This window comes from Dreissena polymorpha, chromosome 2 (assembly GCF_020536995.1).
Source record: "Dreissena polymorpha isolate Duluth1 chromosome 2, UMN_Dpol_1.0, whole genome shotgun sequence".
NCBI lineage: Eukaryota > Metazoa > Mollusca > Bivalvia > Myida > Dreissenidae > Dreissena > Dreissena polymorpha.
In genome coordinates this window covers 53,985,179-54,010,146 of record NC_068356.1, presented here as the reverse complement: position 1 = coordinate 54,010,146, position 24,968 = coordinate 53,985,179, and the positions used below count along the sequence as shown (strand labels likewise).

At 36.7% G+C, this 24,968-nt stretch overlaps 1 protein-coding gene and 1 long non-coding RNA gene across 4 annotated transcripts; both read left to right on the top strand.

The window, feature by feature from the left end:
• LOC127867067 (uncharacterized) lies at positions 1–21,324 on the top strand. Of its 3 annotated transcripts, XM_052408013.1 has the most exons (7): positions 42–113; positions 8,377–8,444; positions 10,630–10,728; positions 12,200–12,365; positions 12,879–13,262; positions 17,457–18,335; positions 20,843–21,324. In XM_052408013.1, the coding sequence occupies exons 3-7, from the start codon at positions 10,657–10,659 to the stop codon at positions 21,190–21,192; spliced, it is 1,851 nt and encodes a 616-aa protein (XP_052263973.1). In that variant the 5' UTR covers positions 42–113; positions 8,377–8,444; positions 10,630–10,656; the 3' UTR covers positions 21,193–21,324. The 3 variants fall into 3 exon arrangements, with proteins under 3 accessions (XP_052263972.1, XP_052263973.1, XP_052263974.1); XM_052408012.1 differs by lacking the exon at positions 8,377–8,444 and having other exon boundaries at positions 1–113; XM_052408014.1 differs by lacking the exons at positions 42–113; positions 8,377–8,444 and adding an exon at positions 8,078–8,126.
• On the top strand, positions 18,948–20,834 carry LOC127867070 (uncharacterized). The gene is made up of 3 exons (XR_008043251.1): positions 18,948–18,987; positions 19,040–19,195; positions 19,248–20,834. It is a non-coding gene; the product is annotated as an uncharacterized LOC127867070 (long non-coding RNA).
• Positions 21,325–24,968: the final 3,644 nt, after the last annotated feature.

The following is a 24,968-nucleotide window of genomic DNA, read 5'->3' as shown; positions in this document are numbered from 1 at the left end:
TTAATACACATTTGTCTCCCTTGAAAAAGCTCTTGAATATTGGGATTTGCATGTTTACAATTAGCATTCAGTCGTGTCGCATAGAAGAATTTCACTGATTACTTCTTCCCGATGTATGTATACTTACTGTTTAAGTATTAGTTAAGTGAACTAATTGGTAAAGAACACGGTTTTAAACTCTTAAAATTTGTAATACCAAATCTATCAAGCAACATCTGTCTCGACTTTCGGTTTGTTTGTGTACGTCATTACGTGGTGGTTTTGTGTACGTAGTGGTTTTGTTATCGTGATTATTTTGTGAACGTTGGTGTTGTTTAACTTTTATATATATATTAATTTAAAAATATGGCAAGGGTTTGTTCGTATGATGCTTATGCCATACTAGATTTGTCATTAATCTTAATTAATTATTGAATTCCACATGCATTAGTCATCAATCAATATTTATTGATTGGACAATGGCTGACAACGCATGTTTTGATGGAAATAAAGCTACCTTTTAATGTCTGGCCCATGTTTCTACCCTTTAGGCGTAACAAAAATAATTGTTTGTTTCCGGTGGCCCGACCCTACCAAAATTTTTGCCGCCGGTCCTAATCTTTTTTGAGCCCAATATTAAAAAAAAAAAATCGGACCGCGTATTTTTCGGCGACGCTCTATAAACTTGTCTACATTATCCGCATATCATTTTTATTGTTATTGAAGTGCACTTGGTAGCTGGCCAATCAGCAATGAGTTTGCTCACACATAATATTGGGTCATTCATGCGCAGACACTGTACACTTGGAAAACACAGTCAGTTGATCTTGTCGTCTGCCAACAATATAGCGGCCGATGGCAAACGTCGTATTTAAAGATTAACAAATCAAAAGAAGCGTACCAATAAATAAATTATTTCTAAGCTGATTACTTAACACCTTTCTCCCGACTATCGATCTGAATTAAAGGATGATAATTAAATAATTAGTTCGATTTCGGCAATGTTACACCTTCTTTTCCGATTATCGTTTGAAATTAAAAGGTGATAATTAAGTTGTTATTTACCCACAAAAATGCTATTGTAAAGCAATATGTCAACCAATTTGTATATTTGCTAGGTTTTGCAATGTCTGCAGTCAAACGATATGCACATTTTATTTAATGTGGCATACACGTATAACATACATGCCATAATTTTTCAGACCAATTCCGGGACATTGAGTTAAATTGTCCGGGACTTTTGCCGATTTTCCGGGACATGTATAAAATGTAGCGATATTTATAGACATATGCATTTTTGGTATGTTTTTTTTGTTGTTTCGCATCATTAATTGCAAAAGTTCGAAAGCCTATCCGAAATACACTTGATCTATTAACGTCAAATTAAACATTACTACTTCCGTTACTAGATACAAGCCACGTGTTTTCAGTGTAAGCGTTCTAAACATGGATGGTGACATCACTGCGTTATTGTTATTAAGACCAGTGTGTAACGCGTAGTTGTTGATACGCCTTTATTCATTTACGCTGGGCGTTTTGACATGGCAAACGCAATTCAAATTCACTTATTATTTTTAACGTTATGTTTACTCGGGGTTTAGAACAAGACAATAATAAACCTAGTGAGAATGATGTTTTTATATGCTTACTTTTTTACTCAATTTCTTTGTCGGTTAAACGTACGCACATAAACTGCTTTTAATTTTTTACGATACTCAGCGATGTTGGACTTCAGATGTGTGAATAACTATCCTTTGCCCTTACGCAGCGGGAAATAATGACGTAGTAGATTCAAGTCAATTAACAACCATATTAAACAATGTTCGACAATCGATATGATAACAGGACCCCTGTTAATTGATCGATTTTGACACTTAGCGTAGTCTGCCTATTCGGGTAGGCATTGTCATGGAGACGCTGCAGATATACACAGATTCGAGGTGCAGTAAAGCCTAAGATAAGGTACAAGTATGTATGGATTGTGTAAATTCCGGGACATTTGACAGATTTCCGGGACAGCGGGACAAGTTCTTCATTTCCGGGACTGTCCCGGACAATCCGGGACATATGGCATGTATGCGTATAATTTTTCGGACTGTCGTTTTCGGATACATTATTTTTCGTCGATTATAATTTATTTTTGAAGTTCTTTATAGAAGAAATAGAATGACGAATGCACATGCGGTGATACGGACAGTGTGGTTTATAATATTTTAAATTGTATTCACCCGAAAATACAATTGGAAAGACTCTTAAAAAGAACAATAAGTTAGCTCTGGATGGGGTGGGGAGGCTGCCCTTTATTCCTGTTGGATTCCTGCGGCTGCGGTTCCAAGACCCCCGGCCTAATTTTCAGGATTTCAAATTTGGAACAATCGACACCCCTTTAAATGTTCTCTATAAAATAACTTATGTTTGTACTTTGACAAGTACCATACTAATTATTTCTATATTGAATAATGTTACATTATGATATGTGATATGCCTTTGTTGTCATTAAAAAAAATATAAACAAGTTGATAGTAAATGTATATATAATTATTTCAAAACCAGTTTTCGCGCATCGAAAAACAAACACCTGGTTGGCTCAAAGAAATGTTGGGACAGCGCTAGCCCTGGTAGATAGACCCCACGACACCAGTACATAAGATAATCTGAAAATGTGGTCCTTTGGAAGCATGAACTGCATCCAAAAAATATAATAGCACACCCAGTTTGATTGGGTCTGTTCATGGCGATAATGTTTCATGCAACACCACTCGCGTCCCCAGGGGTGGCGAAATCAAATGTCCGAGTTGCCCGAGTCGTACATTTGCTTGTCTGGGCAACTGATTTTTTTCAATTAAGTTGTCCGTGGACAACAAGTTTGTTATAAGTCGGGTCCAGGTATACAAAAAAATACATTGTATTAAAGCCGTAATTAAGTTTTACAAAACCGGATGTTGACATGCGATTACATTGTCAGTGCTATTTGCGGAGCAATCAAGCTAAAATACGGGCACTCTCCTGCGCAGTGATCTCCCGTATTCTTTAAGAGACCAGGAGCATGCTGCATTTTAAACATTCGGCCCGACCGTTAGACAGTGTACAGACTGGTTTCTTTATTTTTACAATCAGACAGAAATAAAAAGTATCAAAGTAAGATAATCAAAACACGGTCTACCTTGTTATTTAAGACGACTTTTTAGTTTTTTTAAATCTTCAACAACGGAGCAGAAACCCGAAGCTTTGAGCAGTCCACCTCCCCAAAACCTAAGAAAGATTATGATAAACAATATGATCTACGTATACGCACCAGAACTTTACAAGAAACTTGGCTCACAGATTTTCAATGGTTACCAGTTGATGATAATCAAATTGCTACCAGTAGCGGCGCAGAGCCTCACCCTGATGAGGTCGACATATTGGATTAGTTTAATTTGTTAAGATTACGATGTACTTATGTTCAACACATGTTTTAACACTAGCTTTTCAAGATTAAAAGTTTTAGAAAGTCTTTATATTGTTTATAATATACTGCTATAATGAATGTACTATTGAAATACAACTATAAACAAAACTAGCAAATCATACTCATGTTGGTATATTCCACATTGTTTTACATTAATCAATAAATGCGTTTATTATTTATATGAACATTAACGGACAAGTGTAGTTCAGCAACGGACAAGTTAAATTTCCTAAATGGTTGTCCGTGGACTAGTATAGTTTTTAGAGATTTCGCCACCCCTGGTCCCCCTAGCATGGCTTTTGGGCTATTTAATATATAATAAATTATAAATAATATAGTATATACTCCATGATCCCAAAGGAACAGAAAGTATAACAACACTGAATCCCTATAGACACTGAGGGTCAAGCTTACTGGGACTTTAGTTATGCCTTTTATTGGTCATAAAATAGACTACTGTGAAATCATTTATTTTCGCCAGCACGCAATTTATTACCGACCAATTGACGAATTCAAGATCCTAACCAACAATTATGTCCCATATTTGAACAAATTAAGACTGATTACCAAAGGCATGAGGCACTAAAATCCAACGTAATACACGCAAAATGTGCAGCTTCATGAGATACACATGCATGCCAAATATCAAGTTACTATCTTCAATATTGGAAAAGTTATGGCCAATGTTAAAGTTTTCGGACGGACAGACGCCATATATTTGACATTTGACTACAGTATTAAAGCCGTTGCCAGAAGTCAACAATAAACTCGGAAATAAGGAAAGCAACAAATGCAAAATTAATGAACAGCAAGTTTTTATTTCATTAAAGCATTTAAATAAAGCCATATAGCATAACATACATCATCAAATTTATTGTACATACAGTTGTACACAAAAAAATGAGAAGATGCATCATGTAGGACATTTTCTAAAAAAAATAAATTTTTTAAATAAAATTATTTGCCTACCTACCTACCCTAATTTTTTACGCCATGTCAGTGGAAACAAACATATTTTTTTGTTAGGCCTTACATAACATAAAATCAGTGATTTATCTCGTTTATACCCTTTAAAGGTACCATACCAATTCTGGAACAAATATCCAATTACCTTACGAACATTCCCTAAAGGACAGAAAGTTGCATCTATTCATTGCTAAAGCGCACTTTGCATGTGAACAAGTAATATGAGCACTGAATTTAAACATTTCTGCACAGGTTTTTTTTTGCCTTCTTTAACTAGTACTGGGGAACGGTACCTTTCCCAAAGCCTACCGGAGGCTTCCCAATTTTAGCACCGGACCTTTCCCTATCTCCATATCTACAGTTCCCAACAAAACTAAGTGCCTTTCCCAATCGCCAGTGCCTTTTATTTTAGCTGGAAATATCTTTCGAAATCGCCGAGCCTTTCATTTTCGGCCATTTATTTTCGCCGGACATTGTTGCGTAGAAAGTAAACAAAACTTTTCAAAGGGGCGCAACTCTAACCGTTGTGTAAAATGTGACTGGATTACATAACCGCGACCAGTGATTGATTTTTCGAGTGAAAGAATTCTATCGTAAAGACCAGTCTTCCTCACATCAATAAAGTTTCTCAACACTAATTTTTGTTGACATTAAAAAAAAAAAATAACCATATTGAGTTAAATGCCATACATGCCATAATTTTTCAGACCAATTCCGGGACATTGAGTAAAATTGTCCGGGACTTTTGCCGATTTTCCGGGACATGTATAAAATGTAGCGATATTTATAGACATATGCATTTTTAGTACGTTTTTTTGTTTGTTTCGCATCGTTAATTGCAAAAGTTTGAAAGCCTATCTGAAATACACTTGATCTATTAGCGTCAAATTAAACATTACTACTTCCGTTACTAGATACAAGCCACGTGTTTTTAGTGTAAGCGTTCTTAACATAGATGGTGACGTCACTGCGTTATTGTTATTAAGACCAGTGTGTGACGCGTAGTTGTTGATACGCCTTTATTCATTTATAACATTAATATGATAAAAAATACAACAATACAGTACCGTTAGATCGTCAACTCAAATCAATTCACAATACATACAACCAATCACAATAAAACAAATACAACAAAACAGTACCGGTAGACGTTTTTATATGCTTACTTTTTTACTCAACTTCTTTGTCGGTTAAACGTGCGAACATAAACTGCTTTTAATTTTTTACTCAGCGATGTTGGACTTCAGATGTTTGGACAACTATCCTTTGCCCTTACGCAGCGGGAATAATGACGTAGTAGATTAAAGTCAATTAACAACCACATAAAACAATGCCGCCTTTTCGGTTTGACCGCGAACGTGAGACAATCTATATGATAACAGGACCCCTGTTAATTGATCGATTTTGACACGTAGCGTAGTCTGCCTATTCGGGTAGGCATTGTCATGGAGACGCTGCAGATATACACAGATTCGAGGTGCAGTTAAGCCTAAGATAAGGTACATGTATATATGGATTTTGTAAATTCCGGGACATTTGACAGATTTCCAGGACAGCAGGACAAGTTCTTCATTTCCGGGACTGTCCCGGACAATCCGGGACGTATGGCATGTATTTAAATGCTCATATTACTTAAGATCTATGTATAGTTTTTTAAGTGTCGAATCCGGACAGAAACTATTCAGATACGGATGTAAACAACTTAAAGTTTAACATCAAATTAAAAATAATGAGACGTGTGTAAAATACTATAGTTTTTACAACATGTACATTAGCATTTAATGACAGATGATCTTAATATCTTATTTGATGATTTGAAAAAACAATCAAAACAAAATACAGAGCTCCAGATAAGGGCCTTACAGCCGTAAATACGCCTTTTTAATGGAGATTTACGCCTTTTTTTTATAAACTGGACGTACAATTACGACATTAATATCCATTTTACGCATTTACGAAAAAAATCTGGCCGTACCGATACGTCTGCGTTGGCGGGGCGTGATTTGTTGGTCTCTTACCTAACAGCGCTTTTCGTTAATTTAAATTACCCAAAAGTTGTAGACTGGGTTCATATATTATTGTCTAATCTGTCGCGTGATTTCCTGTAACTTGTAAATCCGTCAAAAACAATATGTCTGCGCGCAATTGAATGCCGGCTTAACCGAAAGCGGCTCAAAACAACACTTTGTTGTCATATAATGACTACATACGGTGTCTTCTAACCATCCTGACATTAAATCTGTAAACCCAGAAAAAGACATTGTCGCCCCGATATTAAACGATTTGATTGCATCCGTGGCGTAAAACGTTAGAAAGCACGATGGGAAACGGAGGAGAAACAGTGAAATACGTGTTCATTTACTTAGCTTACTAGTTGGCTTGTGTTTTCTTGTCAAGAAAAATGAAGAAATAGTATAAGTAATGAGTTTTAATGTGTAGTTGTATTAGCATCATAATTCAGAATGGAAAACCTAATACAGTAACTGTTTAAGAAGCTGCATATATTTATTATAATTGCTGCAAATGTTTCTGTAAAGTCAGTTATACACCCTTTAATATCCAAGAACAGGGGTAGTACAGTACTACCTGTATTTTTGGATATGGTAGTACAGGTACTAATTGATTTTAAGGTTACCTCTTTTCTTTCTGTCAGTGGCAGTACCGTTACTAATTTCACAAATCCTTATCTAAAGCTCTGAAAATATAAGACTAACCTTTGATAATAGTTGTTAAAGCATTCCACTCTAAAAACTCATTTTGGTTATGTGCCTTGAGTGGCTATTCTCACTGTCTATTGTTGAAAGATTTCAAACCAGTTCCTTTGTTGTTGTTTTTTTTGTTTTTTAAGTTTTTAATTTAACTCACATAAAACATTGCAGGGCTTGTGAGACTTTTAAGGGCTGAAACAAAATTATTAATATTATTTTTTATGCAACCTCAGTGATTACATGATATGTATGCCCATCACTAGATTTTTTTTTCATTGACAGGCACATTCTTACTGGAGTGGCAATAAAACAGTTTTCACATGACATGATATGATTGTCCAAATATCATCACTAGTAGTTTTTTTGTTAAAACCTAGAGCTTAAAATGCTTTGTGATGCAGAATATAGCCCCTAATGATAGATAAGATGCATTTTAAAGATTCCAAATTCATCAATTTTGCTACTCGAATTTTCCCCATTCAATGATTGTGCAACTCATTTTTTCCCAATTTGAAGATTTCATGACTCGAAAAATTCTCAATTGTAGGGGTACAGGTACCTTTCCCCTTTGGGGAAAAAAACGCTGCAGCATAACTGCATTTAAAATAACATTAAGATGGGTTTGTGCAATTATAATGCAATTACCAAGCAATTTAAAAGACCCATAATTTCTAATCTGAAGGTTCATGATGTAATTTTTCTTAATTTTAGGGGATTTCGGGCTTATTTTCCCAATGGGCGTGGTAACTATATGTTTCCCTATTGGCCCTCTAAAAATACCACTGAAAACTAAAACCATACCATGACCTTTTATTAAATTACCACCCATCTGAGCTAAACCCATATGATATGCCTAGATCTTTTTGTAGGAAGAACCAGCTGCCAGGTTACCTTAATTGGTTAAGCATCATGTTGTTGTTAGGCAGACTATGGTTCCACACCCAAACCTTAGTCCTGTCACTTCTGGAATAAATTGCCCGTATTGACTCCGTTCGGAAAATTAACTGTCGGGATTTGTGAAGGTCAGACATATGACAGTCCAGGCAATCAATCTTTCCTTGTAAAGAATTTTACTCTAAATTAAAATTAAAATTGTAATACATGCAGTGTAAACCCGTTGCTGACATGATTGTTCAATTTATTGAATGATCCAATATTTGTCAAACCCAAATGCCAACTAGAATGTTTATTTATTAATGCTCAGCCTACCTAGTAACTAGTAGTTGACAAATTTTAAACAATCACATGAAAATCATGTAATTCATTTCACAGGTACAAATTGACTCCAATTTAGCAGTCACTTCAAAGACACTTTTGCTTTTACTGACATTGTTGCTGAGGTAAGGCAAATTTTAAGGGCCTGGCTTAATAAATTAAGTCCAGGGTCTCACTAGGATTTTAACCCTTTGCATGCTGGGAAATTTGTCGTCTGCTAAAATGTTGTCTGCTGAATTTCTAAAATAAGCATTTTCTTCGATTTTTTTTCAAAGAATATTATCAGAATAGCAAACAGTTTGGATCCTGATGAGACGCCACGTTCTGTGGCGTCTCATCTGGATCCAAACTGTTTGCAAAGGCCTTCAAAATTCGGTTCCCGCACTGAAAGGGTTAAAACAGGAGTCCTTGGACTCCTTGCTTGGAAAATGTAGGAGTCCAAAAGGAAAAAGTAGGAGTCCCAAGAGGAGTCCCATTGAATATTGCACATGACTTCACATTTTCTGAAAAAAATCAAATTAAATACAGAATAAATATACAATTAATACATTATATAATTGGTTGTTTCATTATTAAAAACCAATATTGCAATATTCCTTACTTGAATGTCCAGTTTTAACTCTTCACTTGTTAATACCCCTCATTACACCTTGCCCATAATAATTTAATCAGAAACAACTCACATTTGGCTGTTTGGGGCACTTAAGTCATAATGTTGTGTTATTGGTGTATTTAACTGAGCTTTATTAATATATTTAACCTTTAACCTGCTATGTATGTAAAAACTGATAAGCCTCATTACTGCTGAAATAATTTCTATAATAGAGGCTGAAATGGGTGGTCCAGTTTAACACGCTCCATTTAAATTATTATAAGACATAAGTAAATATAACCTATATTTTTATGCCCCTGGTATGGTGGCATATAGCAGTTGAACTGTCTGTCAGTCCGTCCGTCCGTCTGTCTGTCCGTCCGAAAACTTTAACATTGCCCATTATAGCAACTTGATATTTGGCATGCATGTGTATCTCATGGAGCTGCACATTTTGAGTGGTGAAAGGTCATCCTTCAAGGTCAAAGGTCAAGTATATGGATTCAAAGTGGCACAGAAAGGGGCATTGTGTTTTTGACAAACACATCTCTTGTTATTATTTAGCATTGATTGTAGATTATGACAGCAGTGATTCCAAATCTGACCAGTAACTGAGCCCCATATTTATTGCCAGTGCCAGGAAAATATTTATTTCAGCAGAGATTACATTACCTCTTCCCATTTTCTCATTCTTGAGTGTTGTTTTAACGGGCCATTTAACCTTGCAGAAGCAAAGTTGAATACAATGTATCATTAGGCACTTGGCAATTAATCAAGGCATCATCTACACGTATAAACAATTTCAAGAAGTCTAATGGCTCCTGTCTGACCATTTCAATGTTCTACTTTGCATGACCTGTAAATGGGGTATCTAATTCAACAGACCCTTAATTGAAAACTTTGGAATCTGGCAACTGGATACAAAGCAATGTTTGATTGTGCAATACCCAGTTATGCAAAAAGGTGCGTCCCTGGGACTCTCAGTTGGTTTCAGATAAGCCTCATTTGTCAATTTTATGCATACAATTAAATACGCTTAATTAAGCGTTTCCGAGAGCCCTGAAGTCCTTCTTTCAGACTTTTCAGTTGGACAGTTTTTTTCCAAATATTGTGTTTTTGCATATTTAATTATTTGTTTCAATTGGATATATTATTCATCATATTTGAATGCTTTCATCACTTTGTTTAGAAAAAAAACATGGTTGATATTTATAGTGACTCTGGTTATAATGTATAGCCACTAATTTTTCAGAATCAAAATTTAGGATGAAATGGTGTACTTCTATAACCTGGCTTTTTATGTGTAATTTCAATTTGTATTTTAATCTGTTTTTCTTAAAAGGTAATTATGTAAGGGTACATGTTTCTGTTATTATATCTGAAATATTCCAGAAAGCACATACCAAAACAACAACAAAATTCAGTTAGTAACACCAACTGATATTAAAACACAACAGCTGCAAATTTGTCTGTTTTTTGTTAAAGAAACTGAGTGTATTTAAAGTGTCAAAGTATAAAATTTGTCACTCATGAGACAAGCTTAAGTCTTTTACTTCTGAAATGAATTGCCTATTTAAAGAGATGTTACAGATTTGGAACTACATAATATGATATGTATATAATAAGGCTAATTGGGACAAACTTAGTTTTGTTGCATACGGGACAAGTTGCAAGTAACATTTATTAAATTAACAAGAACTTTGCTTGCTAAATTTAAGGTTTGTGAGTGAGGCAAGTGAGAAAGGATGACCACAGATCTCAAGAACATCTACAAGGCCATCCTCAGATGTGTTCTCAAGGATCAGATACAGCTGCTGGTAATGATAATATTGATAACCAATGCAAAAGCCTTTGGAACTCTGACATATCCGATAAAATTTGCTGAGGTCCGATAATATTTCCGTAATTGTCCGACCTCGTGTCCAAAAAAAACAAAACAATATGTAAAACTTTGGTTAATAATGAACACAAAACTAGGAATATTTAAACAAAATACGGACCTCTTTATTTTACTTTGATATATTATTTAACTTTATAATAAAAACGGATTCGAAAGGCTATCTTTTCTGGTGACGTAACAAACTCCACGCACGATTCTTTAAAATTACATCTCCCGCTTAGACACTTTGTAGCGAGTAAAAAAGATATATAACAGGAATATTAATACGTTATAAACGCTTATCACTTTCTTTCTATAATTGCTGGAAACTGATCAGCATTTACAAATTAAACAAGTGTAACAAAAGGTGTACAACGGTGATAATACCTGTTTCGGCATGGACCTCCCCATTTTGATTGTCACTATGAGAGTACTAGTGTTTTATATTGCTGTTTAAAATGACTTGAAATGTATATAAAAAAACTTAAGAAAGCTTTCTTCACTTTCAACTGAAAGTTTTACCACATGTTTTCATATGGACCTCATGTAAATGTTTCAACAGACTGCACCAATATCATTTGCTGTGGGAAATTTGTTAAAAGCTCTTAAATACTTGAAATCAAAGAATATTTCAAGCAGTATTTTGAGAAATAAAGTTACGGTAACACCTACAATTAAAAAAATCAATGATCCTTATAGCAATAGCCACAATTTCAATGCTAGATCACACGGAAAAGTCTCGATTTTTTTTACTATATACTTTATATACTAACTATATATACTATAGTATATAATTAAGAAAATTGAGACTTTTCCCTGTGTGCTAGATGTAGTCTGGTAGCATAGATTAAACACGATACAAAATGCTCGTTCTTTATTTTTTGTGTCACAATATATTCCATGTGAATTTTCGGCTACGATATCCGAACATTTACAAGCAAATACAAGATTGGCCTCGAGCAGCTTCAGAAGTACGAGGTAGTTCTCATGAATACATTGTTATTCTGACGCAAAAAAAGAGTGTCAACCAACTGCATTAAAATCATTAGCTGTTGGAAATTAATAAATTGATTGACTAATGATATCATAAGCCTAGGGAATTCGTTTGACTGTCTGCTTGGATATCATTAATATGAAATAATTTAATTCTGTAAAAAAACCTGAAACATCTCAACAATGCAAAACTCACTCCACTTTCCTCCATATTATTTTTATACCTCAGTATTTGCCATGTTTCACTCCACAATTGTCCATGTTACACTCCAACCTTTCTTCTGGTAACACTGTACTAATCGTCAGGTTACACTTAACTTTTCTCCAGTTACACTTCACTTTAATCCAGGTTACACTCCACAATGCTCCAGGTTTCACTCCACTATTCTCCAGGTTCCACTTCAATTATTCTGCAGGTTCATCAGCTGTCAGAGCACACAGGAGATGAGACGGCGGTGATCACTGCCAACGTGACAGAGCGTTGTCATGGTAACCTGGGCTCCACCCCCGGTAACAAGTTCCTCCAGCAGAACACCTGTTTTAAAGAACAATTCCTTAACTTCTGTCTGGGACACCATGACGGTAACTATAGTGATAAATATTCCACATTGTCCATTTTGTCAGCTCTGTCAACTTTTTGTGATTTTACTTTCCTTCATACCACTAGCCTCACAAGGGTTAGGCTCGATATATTTATGATCTGGCTTTTGAACATTTTTGTCGTTATTATATATGAATAATGATTCTTTACAGGATTTTGCAGGAATTGTTTATTGAGTGTGGTTTGTTTTGAAGTATGACTAATTCATTTCTAGGAAACAAAGTTGTAGTAGGTAAAATAATGTACTTATAGTTTCATTAGAGCTTTTTTATGTTTTGCATTATGTAGACTGGGTCCTAAACAATATATATACTAAAAATATTCTTACACAATTTTAAGGCACAACAAAAGTACTAAATAAAAAAAGAATTGTTGCATGTACATGTCCCACAGTAAAATAAACCCCAACCATTCATATTCTGACAAAATCCTGTACCTTACCAAACATTTTTTTTTTTTTAAATAAATAAGCATATATTTTATATATATCCCAGGATCGAGTCGTTTTGCACATCACCCACCCAGCCAATCTCCTGGAAATTTATCTGCTCAAATCGCTAGCAAGTTGAAACCTGACAAGGGGAAAACCACCACGCGCAGCGGTCCTTACTCAAAGAAAACCACCCGACGGCAACTGAAACCAAAACCACAAGCAAAACCTCATGAGGCAAAAGGTCACATGTTTGAGAACAAGTCTGAAGTTGGTCAGATTGTAAATGTGCCTGTGAATGAGAATACTGTCAAGGTAAATGTGAGTTCTACTGTCAGTCAAGATCAAGGAAAAGGTCAAGGTCACGAGGCAGAGGGCAGAGGTCATGATGTGGATAATGATAGAGAACTGACAGAGAGCACTGGCTCTCCATTGATGGATGCTGCAGGTAAAATCCCTGTGATTAATATCTGTTATTGTACTATTGAATAGAAGCTTTAGACCCAAATCTCCTCTGAAATGCCATAACAAGTGGAGTTTTAACAAGTCTCAAACTCATCTGCTTTTTGAAGTAACAAAATGAAAAGCAGATACACAAGCTCTAACTTGACAAGACTCTGTACCAGTATCATTCTGTTGTACTCAACAACTGTAAACTCTTTATTATTCATGGCGCATATTTTGGTTGATTTTGCGGGTAAACTATCTAGGAATTTAACACAAACGCATCAGAACTTCTCCTTTTTTCCCCCAAAATCAGACATCCTCAATTTATCATGTCCACAATAAGTCTTTTTAGCTCACTTGAGCACAACTTGCTCATGGTTAGCTTTTGTGATCGCTTTTTTCCCGTCGTCCGTCGTGCGCCGTCAACATTTGCCTTGTTAACTCTCTAGAGGCCACATTTATTGTCCAATCTTCATGAAATTTGTTCAGAAGATTGGTCTCAATGATATCTTGGATGAGTTCAAAAATGGTTTCGTTTGCTTGAAAAACATGGCTGCCAAGGGGCGGGGCATTTTTCGTTATATGGCTGTATATGGCTATAGTAAAATCTTGTTAACACTCTAGATGCCACATTTATTGTCTGATCTTCATGAAACTTGGTCAGAAGATTCATCCAAAGAATATCTTGGACGTGTTTGAAAATGATTCCGGTTGGATGAAAAACATGCCGCCAGGGGGCGGGGCATTTGTCCTTATATGGCTATAGTAAAACCTTGTTAACACTCTAGAGGCCACATTTATTTTCAAATCTTCATGAAACTTGGTCAGAAGATTTGTCCCAATGATATCTTGGATGAGTTCAGAAATGGTAACCTTTACTTGAAAAACATGGCTGCCAAGGTGTGGGGCATTTTTCCTTATATGGCAGAGCTCCAGATAAGGGTCGTATTTTCGTAATTACGAATTATTTTCAAGTCCGTTACGTATTTATTTTAAAATCTTGTCGTACCATTAAGAATTACAAAATCAAGTTACGAATATTATTTTAACATCGGTTCGTATCAATTTTTATTGAGTTCTTTTCGCGTATTAAAGATCTTTGCGTGCTTATATAGAATGGTTATCGGGTTTGTTTAACAAAGCGCATTTTTTCCAATCAAAGCGGCGTATACAGTATATCTGTCAAAAAACAATGGCGGCGCCCAGAGAGCGTCCTAAAAACTGCAAAGCGTTCAAAAACACGCTTTTAACATATTGTACGCAAAGTGAGCCAAAGTTAAATGTTTAGAAAGACATTATAGAAAAGATCTTATACGATGTTGTGTGTTCAGTTGCCGACACAGTCGGAAAAGCTAAACAAAAACGCGACACGACGGGTCCAAACTTAAACACAAAAAATAACATTGAACGAGTGGAAGGGACAAGTCCTGTGGCTAATCGTTGAAAAGATTGAAGGGGAGACCCGTTTTAAATGTGAAATATGTAAAAATTCATCTAAGGCATGCAATCTAAACACTGTTTGGGCATATGAAGGTATTGGAAAAATAAAATTGTATAATACTGAAAAGACACTGTTGAACTCGTATAAATAAAGTTGCTAGTATGTTTTTTTTTTGTTTTTTTGCATGAAAATAACCATTATTATTTCTTTTTAGGTCATTTAGAAAAAATAAGAATTATTTTCCAAAACTTAGTAGTAACGTTAAGAATAAAATTTCAGAGTTAAGAATTCTTTTTGAAAATCTGGTAGTAATTTAAGAATTTCACAAAACCTTATCTGGGGCTCTGTATGGCTATATATGGCTATAGTAAAATCTTATTAACACTCTAGAGGCCACATTTATTTCCAATCTTCATTAAACTTGGTCAGAAGATTCATCCCAATATGATGTTGGACAAGTTTGAAAATGATGCCGTTTGGTTGAAAAACATGGCCGCCAGGGGGCAGGGCATTTTCCTTATATGGCTATAGTAGAACCTTGTTAACACTCTAGAAGCCACATTTATTTTCTGATGTTCATGAAACTTGGTCAGAAGATTTGTCCCAATGATATCTTGGATGAGTTTGAAAATGGTTACCTTTGTTTGAAAAACATGGCCACCAAGGGGCGGGGCATTTTTCCACAGCCTATATATTGCTATAGTAAAATCTTGTTAACACTCTAAAGGCCACATTTATAGTCCAATCTTCATTATACTTGGTCAGAAGATTCATCCTAATTATATCTTGGAAGAGTTCAGAAAAATGCCCTTTGGTTGAAAAACATGGCCGCCAGGGGGCGGGGCATTTTTCCTTATATGGCTACAGTAAAACCTTGTTAACACTCTAGAGGCCACATTTATAGTCCAATCTTGATTATACTTGGTCAGAAGATTCATCCCAATTATATCTTGGAAGAGTTCAGAAAAATGCCCTTTGGTTGAAAAACATGGCCGCCAGTGGGCGGGGCATTTTTCCTTATATGGCTATAGTAAAACCTTGTTAACACTCTAGAGGCCACATTTATTGTCAAATCTTCATGAAATTTGGTCAGAAGATTGGTCTCAATGATATCTTAGATGAGTTTGAAAATAATTATGTTTGCTTGAAAAACATGGCTTCCAAGGAGCAGGGCATTTTTCCTTATATGCCTATAGTAAAATCTTGTTAACTCTCTAGAGGCCACATTTACTGTCTGATCTTCATGAATCTTGGATCAGAAGATTCATCCCGATAATATCTTGGAAGAGTTAAAAAATGATGCCGGTTGGTTGAAAAACATGGCTGCCAGGGGGCGGGGCATTTTTCCTTATGGCTATAGTAAAACCTTGTTTACACTCTAGAGGCCTCATTTATTTTCCGATCTTCATGAAACTTGGTCAGAAGATTTGTCCCAATAATATCTTGTTATCTCAGGTGATCGACTTTGGGCCTTTCAGGCCCTTTTGTTTTAAAAGTCACAAATTTTAAGCCGACAATTATATGTGGTTTTACAGTACTTGTCCAGGCTGCACAATTCATAGAGTTAGCATGTTGTCAATATTAAAGTTCTTCCTATAGCTGGCCTGAAAGTCAGGACTGTTAACAATCACTAACCCCAATTCCAATTTACTGGCAGGTCAACCACAAATAAGTACCAAAACCTGAAATTTTGTAGAAACTGATCTAACCAACAAATAGGATATGTACAAGATTGTTTCATTAGAGTTTAAGGTATGCCAGGATATTTACTTCACAGTATTAAAACTAACTAGTAACTTGTTTGTTAAAAAAAAGGCTCTTAGCAGCACATATACATGCAGTGCTCCAGCTAGGCCTAAATCGAAGGGCGCCCCGCCCTGCCCTCCCGAACCTCCGCCCTGCCCCCCCCCCCCCCGAACCTCCGCCCTGCCCCCCCCCCCCCTCAAAAAAAAAAAAAAAAAAAAAAAAATTTTTTTTTTTTTTTTTTTACATATGATAATTCATAAATCTTTTATTACATTGTAATTAGTTTAATCCTCATTGTAGACATTATATTTGAATGGTTTGATAATAATGGGAATAATACAATTATTTATAACTTATAAATTAACATGCAATAGAAAGCATTCCAGAAACACCCGCGCGCTCGAACGTGCCCTTTTCACAAAATACTGCGCGTCGAAAGTGCCCTTTTCACAAAATACTGCGCGTCGAAAGTGCCCTTTTGACAAAAAAGCCACCCTGCCCTTTTCAAATTCTAGCTGGAGCACTGTACATGGTCCTGTCACCACATCTTTAAGTTTAAGTACTCTTATCAGTGTTGCTTCTAATCACACAGTTGTTTGGGGGTGGGGGTAGTTTCATCAGGGTGTTAGAATAAACCAGTTAATATTTTGTTGAAACATACGCACCCAACACTAACAGTTTGTACAGTACATGTATCACGTCACAAAAAAGATTAGGTATGTCAAGATAGAAGTATATACTACTCTATTTTACCTGTGTACATCTACCTTTTTATTAATCTGTTGTTCTTCACAATAGTAAATTCCAAAAAAAATTAATGGGGTGATGTCAAAAGATCTTTTAAAAACAACACTTTGGTACTTTTAAAAACCCTGAAATGGACTCCTTAGGGTTTAAATACATTTGGTTTTAATATGTACATGTAATGTTATATATGTAGGCTTGTATAAAGCAATCTTGATTCATCGCAATGTCTTGATAAAATTGTATCATGAAATATTGTTCCAGACCAGCTAGCTGTTCCCATGACAACAAACTCCTCTGCAGCGGCTAGGAATAGCAAGCGCAAGGCAGCAGTGCCATTCAGACGCTACCACGACCCCTACGATCTAGGGGCCACAGCTTTGTCATCCAATCAATCAAGGGATACAAATGAGTCAGTCAGCCAACCAAGGGCCACAACCATCTCATCCAGTCAATCAAGGGACACTACTATGTCCTCCAGCCATTCAGGGGACACAACTCTTTCCTACAATTACACATTGGACTCATCTCTGTCTACCACACACTCAAAGAACTCAACTCAGTTATACAGTGATACAAGGGCCACAACTCTGTTCCCTAGCAACGTGAGTGCCTCAACTCTGTTCCCAGGCAACGTGAGTGCCATAAATCTGTCATCCAGCTATTCAAGCAGCACAACTCTGCCATCAATTAACTCAGGAGCCCCAACTTTGTCAACCAGTATCTTAAGGGTACCAGCTCCGTTACCTAGCAACACAAAGTCTTCAACTGAGTCTACCAATGATGCAAGGGCTGTAACTCTTCCCCCTGGGTACATCCAACAAATCTCGAGTCCTTCCTCACTTCTTGGAACCATTGAACTTAAAACAGAGCCAGAGGGAATCCTTGACCTGTCAACAACTGAAACAAGGGAGGTTATCCAGTCCCCTGGCTACATCAAACTAAATTACATCCCTTGTCCAGCAATGGGGGTCATTGTGCCAAAATTGGAACCACTGTATACAACTGAAATGTCAACTGATGATGAAACAACATCAGCTTCATCCCTGGGCCGAATCCAAAGGAATTCCATCCGTGGTGCCCCACCCATGGCAACCATGGAATTGAAAGTGACCCCAGAGACATCATCTATGCTGCTACCAGGTAATTATTGAAGCCACAATCTGGGAACACTGGGCAAGGTCCATGTGCTGAAAGTGTCGTCAGAGATAAGCGCGTACATGCTAATCATAGACCGCGCTTTCTGATTTTACAGGTTTTTATGCCTCCGAAGGGTGGCATATAGTTTTTCAATTGTCTGTCAGTCCGTCTGTCTGTCAGTCCGTCCGAAAACTTTAACATTGGTCATAACTTTTGCAATATTGAAGATTGCAACTTGATATTTTGCATGCTGACTATCTCATAGAGCTGCACATTTTGAGTGGTGAAAGGTCAAGATCAAGGTCATCCTTCAAGGTAAAAAGTCAAATATATGACTTTTAAGCGGTGCAGAAGGGGGCATTGTGTTTCTGACAAACACATCTCTTGTTTTGTTTAAAGGAAGTCTTTTCTAAACAAAACTTAATTCTAGACGGAAAGTGTCATCCCTAATTAGCCTTTGTGGACTGCACAGGAAAGTGTCATCCCTAATTAGCCTTTGTGGACTGCACAGGTTTATATGGAAAGTGTCATCCCTAATTAGCCTTTGTGGACTGCACAGGTTTATATGGAAAGTGTCATCCCTAATTAGCCTTTGTGGACTGCACAGGTTTATATGGAAAGTGTCATCCCTAATTAGCCTTTGTGGACTGCACAGGTTTATATGGTAGGAAAGTGTCATCCCTACTTAGCCTTTGTGGACTGCACAGGTTTATATGGTAGGAAAGTGTCATCCCTAATTAGCCTTTGTGGACTGCACAGGTTTATATGGTAGGAAAGTGTCATCCCTAATTAGCCTTTGTGGACTGCACAGGTTTATATGGTAGGAAAGTGTCATCCCTAATTAGCCTTTGTGGACTGCACAGGTTTATATGGTAGGAAAGTGTCATCCCTACTTAGCCTTTGTGGACTGCACAGGTTTATATGGTAGGAAAGTGTCATCCCTAATTAGCCTTTGTGGACTGCACAGGTTTATATGGTAGGAAAGTGTCATCCCTAATTAGCCTTTGTGGACTGCACAGGTTTATATGGTAGGAAAGTGTCATCCCTACTTAGCCTTTGTGGACTGCACAGGTTTATATGGTAGGAAAGTGTCATCCCTACTTAGCCTTTGTGGACTGCACAGGTTTATATGGTAGGAAAGTGTCATCCCTACTTAGCCTTTGTGGACTGCACAGGTTTATATGGTAGGAAAGTGTCATCCCTACTTAGCCTTTGTGGACTGCACAGGTTTATATGGACGGAAAGTGTCATCCCTACTTAGCCTTTGTGGACTGCACAGGTTTATATGGTAGGAAAGTGTCATCCCTACTTAGCCTTTGTGGACTGCACAGGTTTATATGGGTGTCATCCCTAATTAGCCTTTGTGGACTGCACAGGTTTATATGGTAGGAAAGTGTCATCCCTAATTAGCCTTTGTGGACTGCACAGGTTTATATGACGGAAAGTGTCATCCCTAATTAGCCTTTGTGGACTGCACAGGTTTATATGGTAGGACACTTAACACTCATTCATTTAGCTAAGTTTTCCCAGAACGGCGCTTATTATCCCCCGCCATAGGCGGAGGGATATTGTTTTGGCGTTGTCCGTCAGTCTGTCTTTCCATCCGTCCGAAGCCATATCTTGGAAGTGCTTTGGCGGATTTCATTCAAACTTGGTATGAGTATATATATATGGCTAACAGAATGATGCACGCCAAATGGCATTGTACACAATCCGTTAATAACGGAGTTATATAGCCCTTTGTATTTTGAAAAAATGCCTTTTGAGTGTCAAATACTAGCGCCGTCGAACGCATTAAGCCATATAACTCTTTTTTTCACTATTTCTTTATTTGCAAAAAATACTAGTGGCTTATAACTTACCTTGCAATCTTTTTTTCTCGCATTTTACGAGTGTGCGAGTGTTCATTTCGAGCCCTGTGTATATGCGTGGATTACGCTGGATTTAAATGCCTTATGCCTACGGTAATTCAGTCTTATTTGTTTCAAATATGGGACATGATTGTTCGTTAGGATCTTGAATTCGTCCATCGGTCGAAGGACGAAAAAGGCGAAAATTAATGTCGGACGAATAATAATGGTTTCACAGTATAACACTTTTTTGTCCAGAAACATATAGGTGGGGGATATCAATTCAACTAATTTGCTTGTTTCTTTTTATGAGAGAATTCGAAGACAAGTTGAATACAAGCAATTAAGCTCAATTGTATATCCAAACAAAGAAAGATACAGTTGGCAATATATAATTTCCCAACAAAGAAACGAATTCTTTGTTTGTTCCTCGATTTAATTTTCATGTTTTTTATCCTGCTTTAAGGGCATACCAGAGCATTTAGACATTTCTAATATAGTTCATATCATGTTTCCAGGTTACCAGGAATGATGATTTTACATATCCTGTTACCAGGACTACTGTTTTTCATATCTGTTTCCAGACAGGCATGAATGATGTTTTACACAATCCTGTTTCCAGGTTAAAGTAAATCATGTTTTTTTATATCAATTTTCCAGTTTACCGGGAAAGCATTTTCCCTGAACAAAGCCCATCGTCCATGTCGAGCCCATCCCGGTCACAACAGTCTTCAGGCGATTCTACACCACAGGAATCCAATTATCCTGACGGACGACTTGTGTCACGCGGTGATGAGCGTTTTGAAAAACTCATTGACTGCGAAATTTGTGGGAAAATGTGCCGAACCAGTAATATGGCGCGACACAGAAAACGGTACTGCCTGCTGTCAACTTCAAGGCACGAGCTATTGGAGGACAATAGTCCCGGTGTACAGGGGTTTTGTTCAGAATCGGAGGAAAATTCCTGGTCTATCTATGGAGGAAAAGGATTACAAGAAAAGTCGCAATAAAGCAGAAAATATAAGACTGTTATAGGCAGTTTAGGTGAAAATATAAATAATTATAAACAAAGACACTCTAGTGATATTGTTTTGTTTTAGAGGTATTTAACTTAGTTAGTTGAAATAAATGTTTTTAATGTGCTTATTTTGACTATATCTTCTATTCATTAACATGCCATCACAACAAACTATAAAGAGTGACAAATATAATAAGAACAATTGTGACGTAGTTAAAAATCTGTATCTGTAGTACATTGTACATTTAATCATTTAAGTGCGTACTTTCATTTTATCTTTTAATACATACATTCATCAACCCATTAGACGGGATTTAAATCAGGTACAGGGTCAGTCCATTGCAGGTATTGATTTCTCGCGTCCATAGGATATTATTGCATAACCTGTTGGTGGAAAAACATGTGCAGCTGTGTTGAGCATCATGCTAAGTTGACAGGCCTGAACTCGATGTATTTGCCAACAGATGTTTGGGCAGAAATGCTTCTGATCAGCTTTAAAGTATAACAAGCAAGCACAATTTGTGTTTTTAGTTCAGCCCATATTTACCCATTTATGCCTAGCGTCTAGAAAAAAGGCCAAGGCAAACAGTGTTAACTCAGATGAGACGCCGCATAATGCGGCGTCTCATCAGGGTCTTCGCTGTTTGCTTAAAGGAATTTCTGTAAGAAAAATTCTAAATAAAGAATTAAATAAACTAGACATCCCTAATTTTGGAAATAAATTGACCTAATTAAGAAGGATGGTCCACAAGGCATAAAAAGGTTAAGACTGATTATTTTATTGGACTTAATTCTTACAGTAACGAGGCCTCCCGTATGGGGGTTTTGCCTTATCCTCTGTTAGGCTAAAAATGTCCTGTAGATCAACACAATAAATTTTTAATGAAAAGTTGTTTTATTTTGAGAATAAGATTTATTATGTTGAAATTTGAATCTTATGATGGGTATAGTGATATTTGGTAAACAACATGTTAACGTTCTAAATAAATGATATTGGAAAATTACAACAACTCATCTGCATTTCTGGAAGAAACATTATGTCAGAACATGACATTTCAAGATCATAATTAACATATAGCATGGGGACATCATCTTGTACAGCTCTCAAATGAAATGCTGGGTACATGTTGTCGGAAGAATCAAACTTTTGTTTTGATTTTTAAAAATATGGTTAAATGGACAACACTAAAGGTGGACACAATAAACCATGAACGTTGATTGGGGGGTTCAACTGTTGACATGTGTGAATAACACATCCGAATATTTAATGAGTTTTCTCAGCACCTTACATGGAATACTGCCATTGTTAACATTTTGAATGCTTTGTTCCCACATGAAAATTCAATGATAACAGTGAATTCAGCATGCCAAGTTTTGAAATAGCATGACATAGTAACAACGACGTGAGCGTTATCATTATCCACCGAAGAAATTACCAATAGCATCATCGCCAACTCCGACAACACCAACTTTATCATCGTCAACTTAATTTAGCATCATCACTGCCGATTGTGACGATGCAGACTTCATCATAGATTCCGTCTGAACCAATTTTGATTTATATACATGTATAAATAAACGTGAAATTTATTTTATTTCACCAACTCTTATTATCAAGTATTGTTAAAAAATTGTAAACAATATCAACTCATTAGCATAATAAATATTACTGCAAACTTATCAGAAAAAATAATCAAATAATCATAATTTCATGATTACTTACAATTACTGTTAAGTATATGTTTTCGTTAGTTATATAATTGTTTAATTGATTTTTGTTATACATAAATCTTGGTTTAACAATAGTCTTAATAAATGTAGTTTGACGATCAAATCACCATTCTAGTCCTTACATCAGTGCCTATCACCATTAGGCTATCTCAAGGATTGCCAACTCATGATAAGATGTCGGAAATTTGTTTGCTACTCACGGTTCTAGGAAATTGTCGCGCAAGATTTGGATCTGCAAATTTGTAGCTCTCATCTCTCTTAACCCTTTTAGCGCTGGAACCAAATTTTAAAGGCCTTTGCAAACAGTTTGGATCCAGATGAGACGCCACAGAACGTGGCGTCTCATCAGGATCCAAACTGTTTGCTATTCTGATAGTATTCTTTGAAAAAAATTGAAGAAAATGCTAATTTTAGAAATTAAGCAGACAACATTTTAGCAGACGACAAATTTCCCAGCATGCAAAGGGTTACCATTAGGAATACAAGCAGCATGGCTCTAGGCCTGATATGATAAACAGGTCCTATTATACCTATGCATCCTCAAATTAGCTGAGTCATACGCAGTTGCCTATTATGACTAATGGTAATCCCGGACTGATCATGACTGAACATCTCTAGGACTGATCATGACTGAACATCTCTAGGAAAACCTCCATTGGTTGTAGGAATGGGAGCGGACTGATCATGACTGAACATCTCTAGGAAAACCTCCATCGGTTGTAGGAATGGGACTGATCATGACTGAACATCTCTAGGAAAACCTCAATCGGTTGTAGGAATGGGACTGATCATGACTGAACATCTCTAGGAAAACCTCCATCGGTTGTAAGAATGGGAGCGGACTGATCATGACTGAACATCTCTAGGAAAACCTCCATCGGTTGTAGGAATGGGACTGATCATGACTGAACATCTCTAGGAAAACCTCCATCGGTTGTAGGAATGGGACTGATCATGACTGAACATCTCTAGGAAAACCTCCATCGGTTGTAGAAATGGGAGCTCTGTGGAATGTTTTTCTACCTTGAGAAGGGCGCTCTTCAAAGCTACATCCTAAAATACCATACACTTGCAGGGCTCGAATTTAACTTTTTTTTCTACTTGCAAAACATTGCCAGCAGCTTTAATACCAACTCGCAAAATCAAAAACATTCTCGCAAATTTTGCTGGAAATATAATTTATTTTCGTTTTTTTATTCAACAGTTAACTTTGCTTTATCTTTCGTATTGTTATTTCCATCTGTGGGCAAAAAGAAACTAGTTATTTTTCGCTTCGACGCCATGTCTATTCAAGTTCAATGAACACATGTGAATTAGTCGACTGTTTAACGTTCTTTGTACCAATACCATCCTCGTATCTGTACTATAAGTATACTAGTCTATATACAAGGTGCGGGCTTCCGCATACGGGTATTAGGATGTTCTATGACCTATGGTTTAGCGTTCAGGACGTCAAACCCATTTAGCAATATTACTGTATTTTTTTCACTATTTCTTTACTCGCAAAAAATTACTAGTGGCTTAAAACTTAACTCGCAATCGGTATTTTTCACTCGCATTTTGCGAGTGTGCGAGTGTTAATTTCGAGCCCTGCACTTGCAAGTGAAGAAGCATCAATGTACTTCGGGGTGACAAAGGACATATATTGGAAGCCACTTATCCAGAATATAACATGGGAAGGAAACAGCACACATGGATACCACCGCAGGAATCTTAGGAAATGCAATGAGGATGTCAAAAAGTGCTGCTTAGGTTTTCCTTGTTCGTCTGAATCTGGAATACTGTTGCACTCTATAGAATCCAAATCAAAAGCATCAGATTTATGGATATGCCAGTTGAGGTAAAACTTCATGGAAGCCACCATAGCCGGAGATAAATAAGGGGTCGGAATCTGAATCGACATGTTGCAGGGCGTTGTATGGCGTAGGTCGCAACGGAAGAGAGATTTATACAACTGTGGATTTATTAGCGCTGTCCTGAAACGGTTGACGGTGGCCACGCATACAACACTGTCATTAAGTGTGTTCCAGTACAAAA

What these genes read in the sequence shown, in the direction of transcription:
- LOC127867067 (XM_052408012.1), top strand. Translation starts at nt 10,657, where the DNA reads ATGACCACAGATCTCAAGAACATCTACAAGGCCATCCTCAGATGTGTT. An exon ending in CTGTCTGGGACACCATGACG is followed by an intron (nt 12,366 to 12,878) that starts GTAACTATAGTG and finishes TATATATCCCAG; the next exon opens with GATCGAGTCGTTTTGCACAT. An exon ending in TCCATTGATGGATGCTGCAG is followed by an intron (nt 13,263 to 17,456) that starts GTAAAATCCCTG and finishes ATATTGTTCCAG; the next exon opens with ACCAGCTAGCTGTTCCCATG.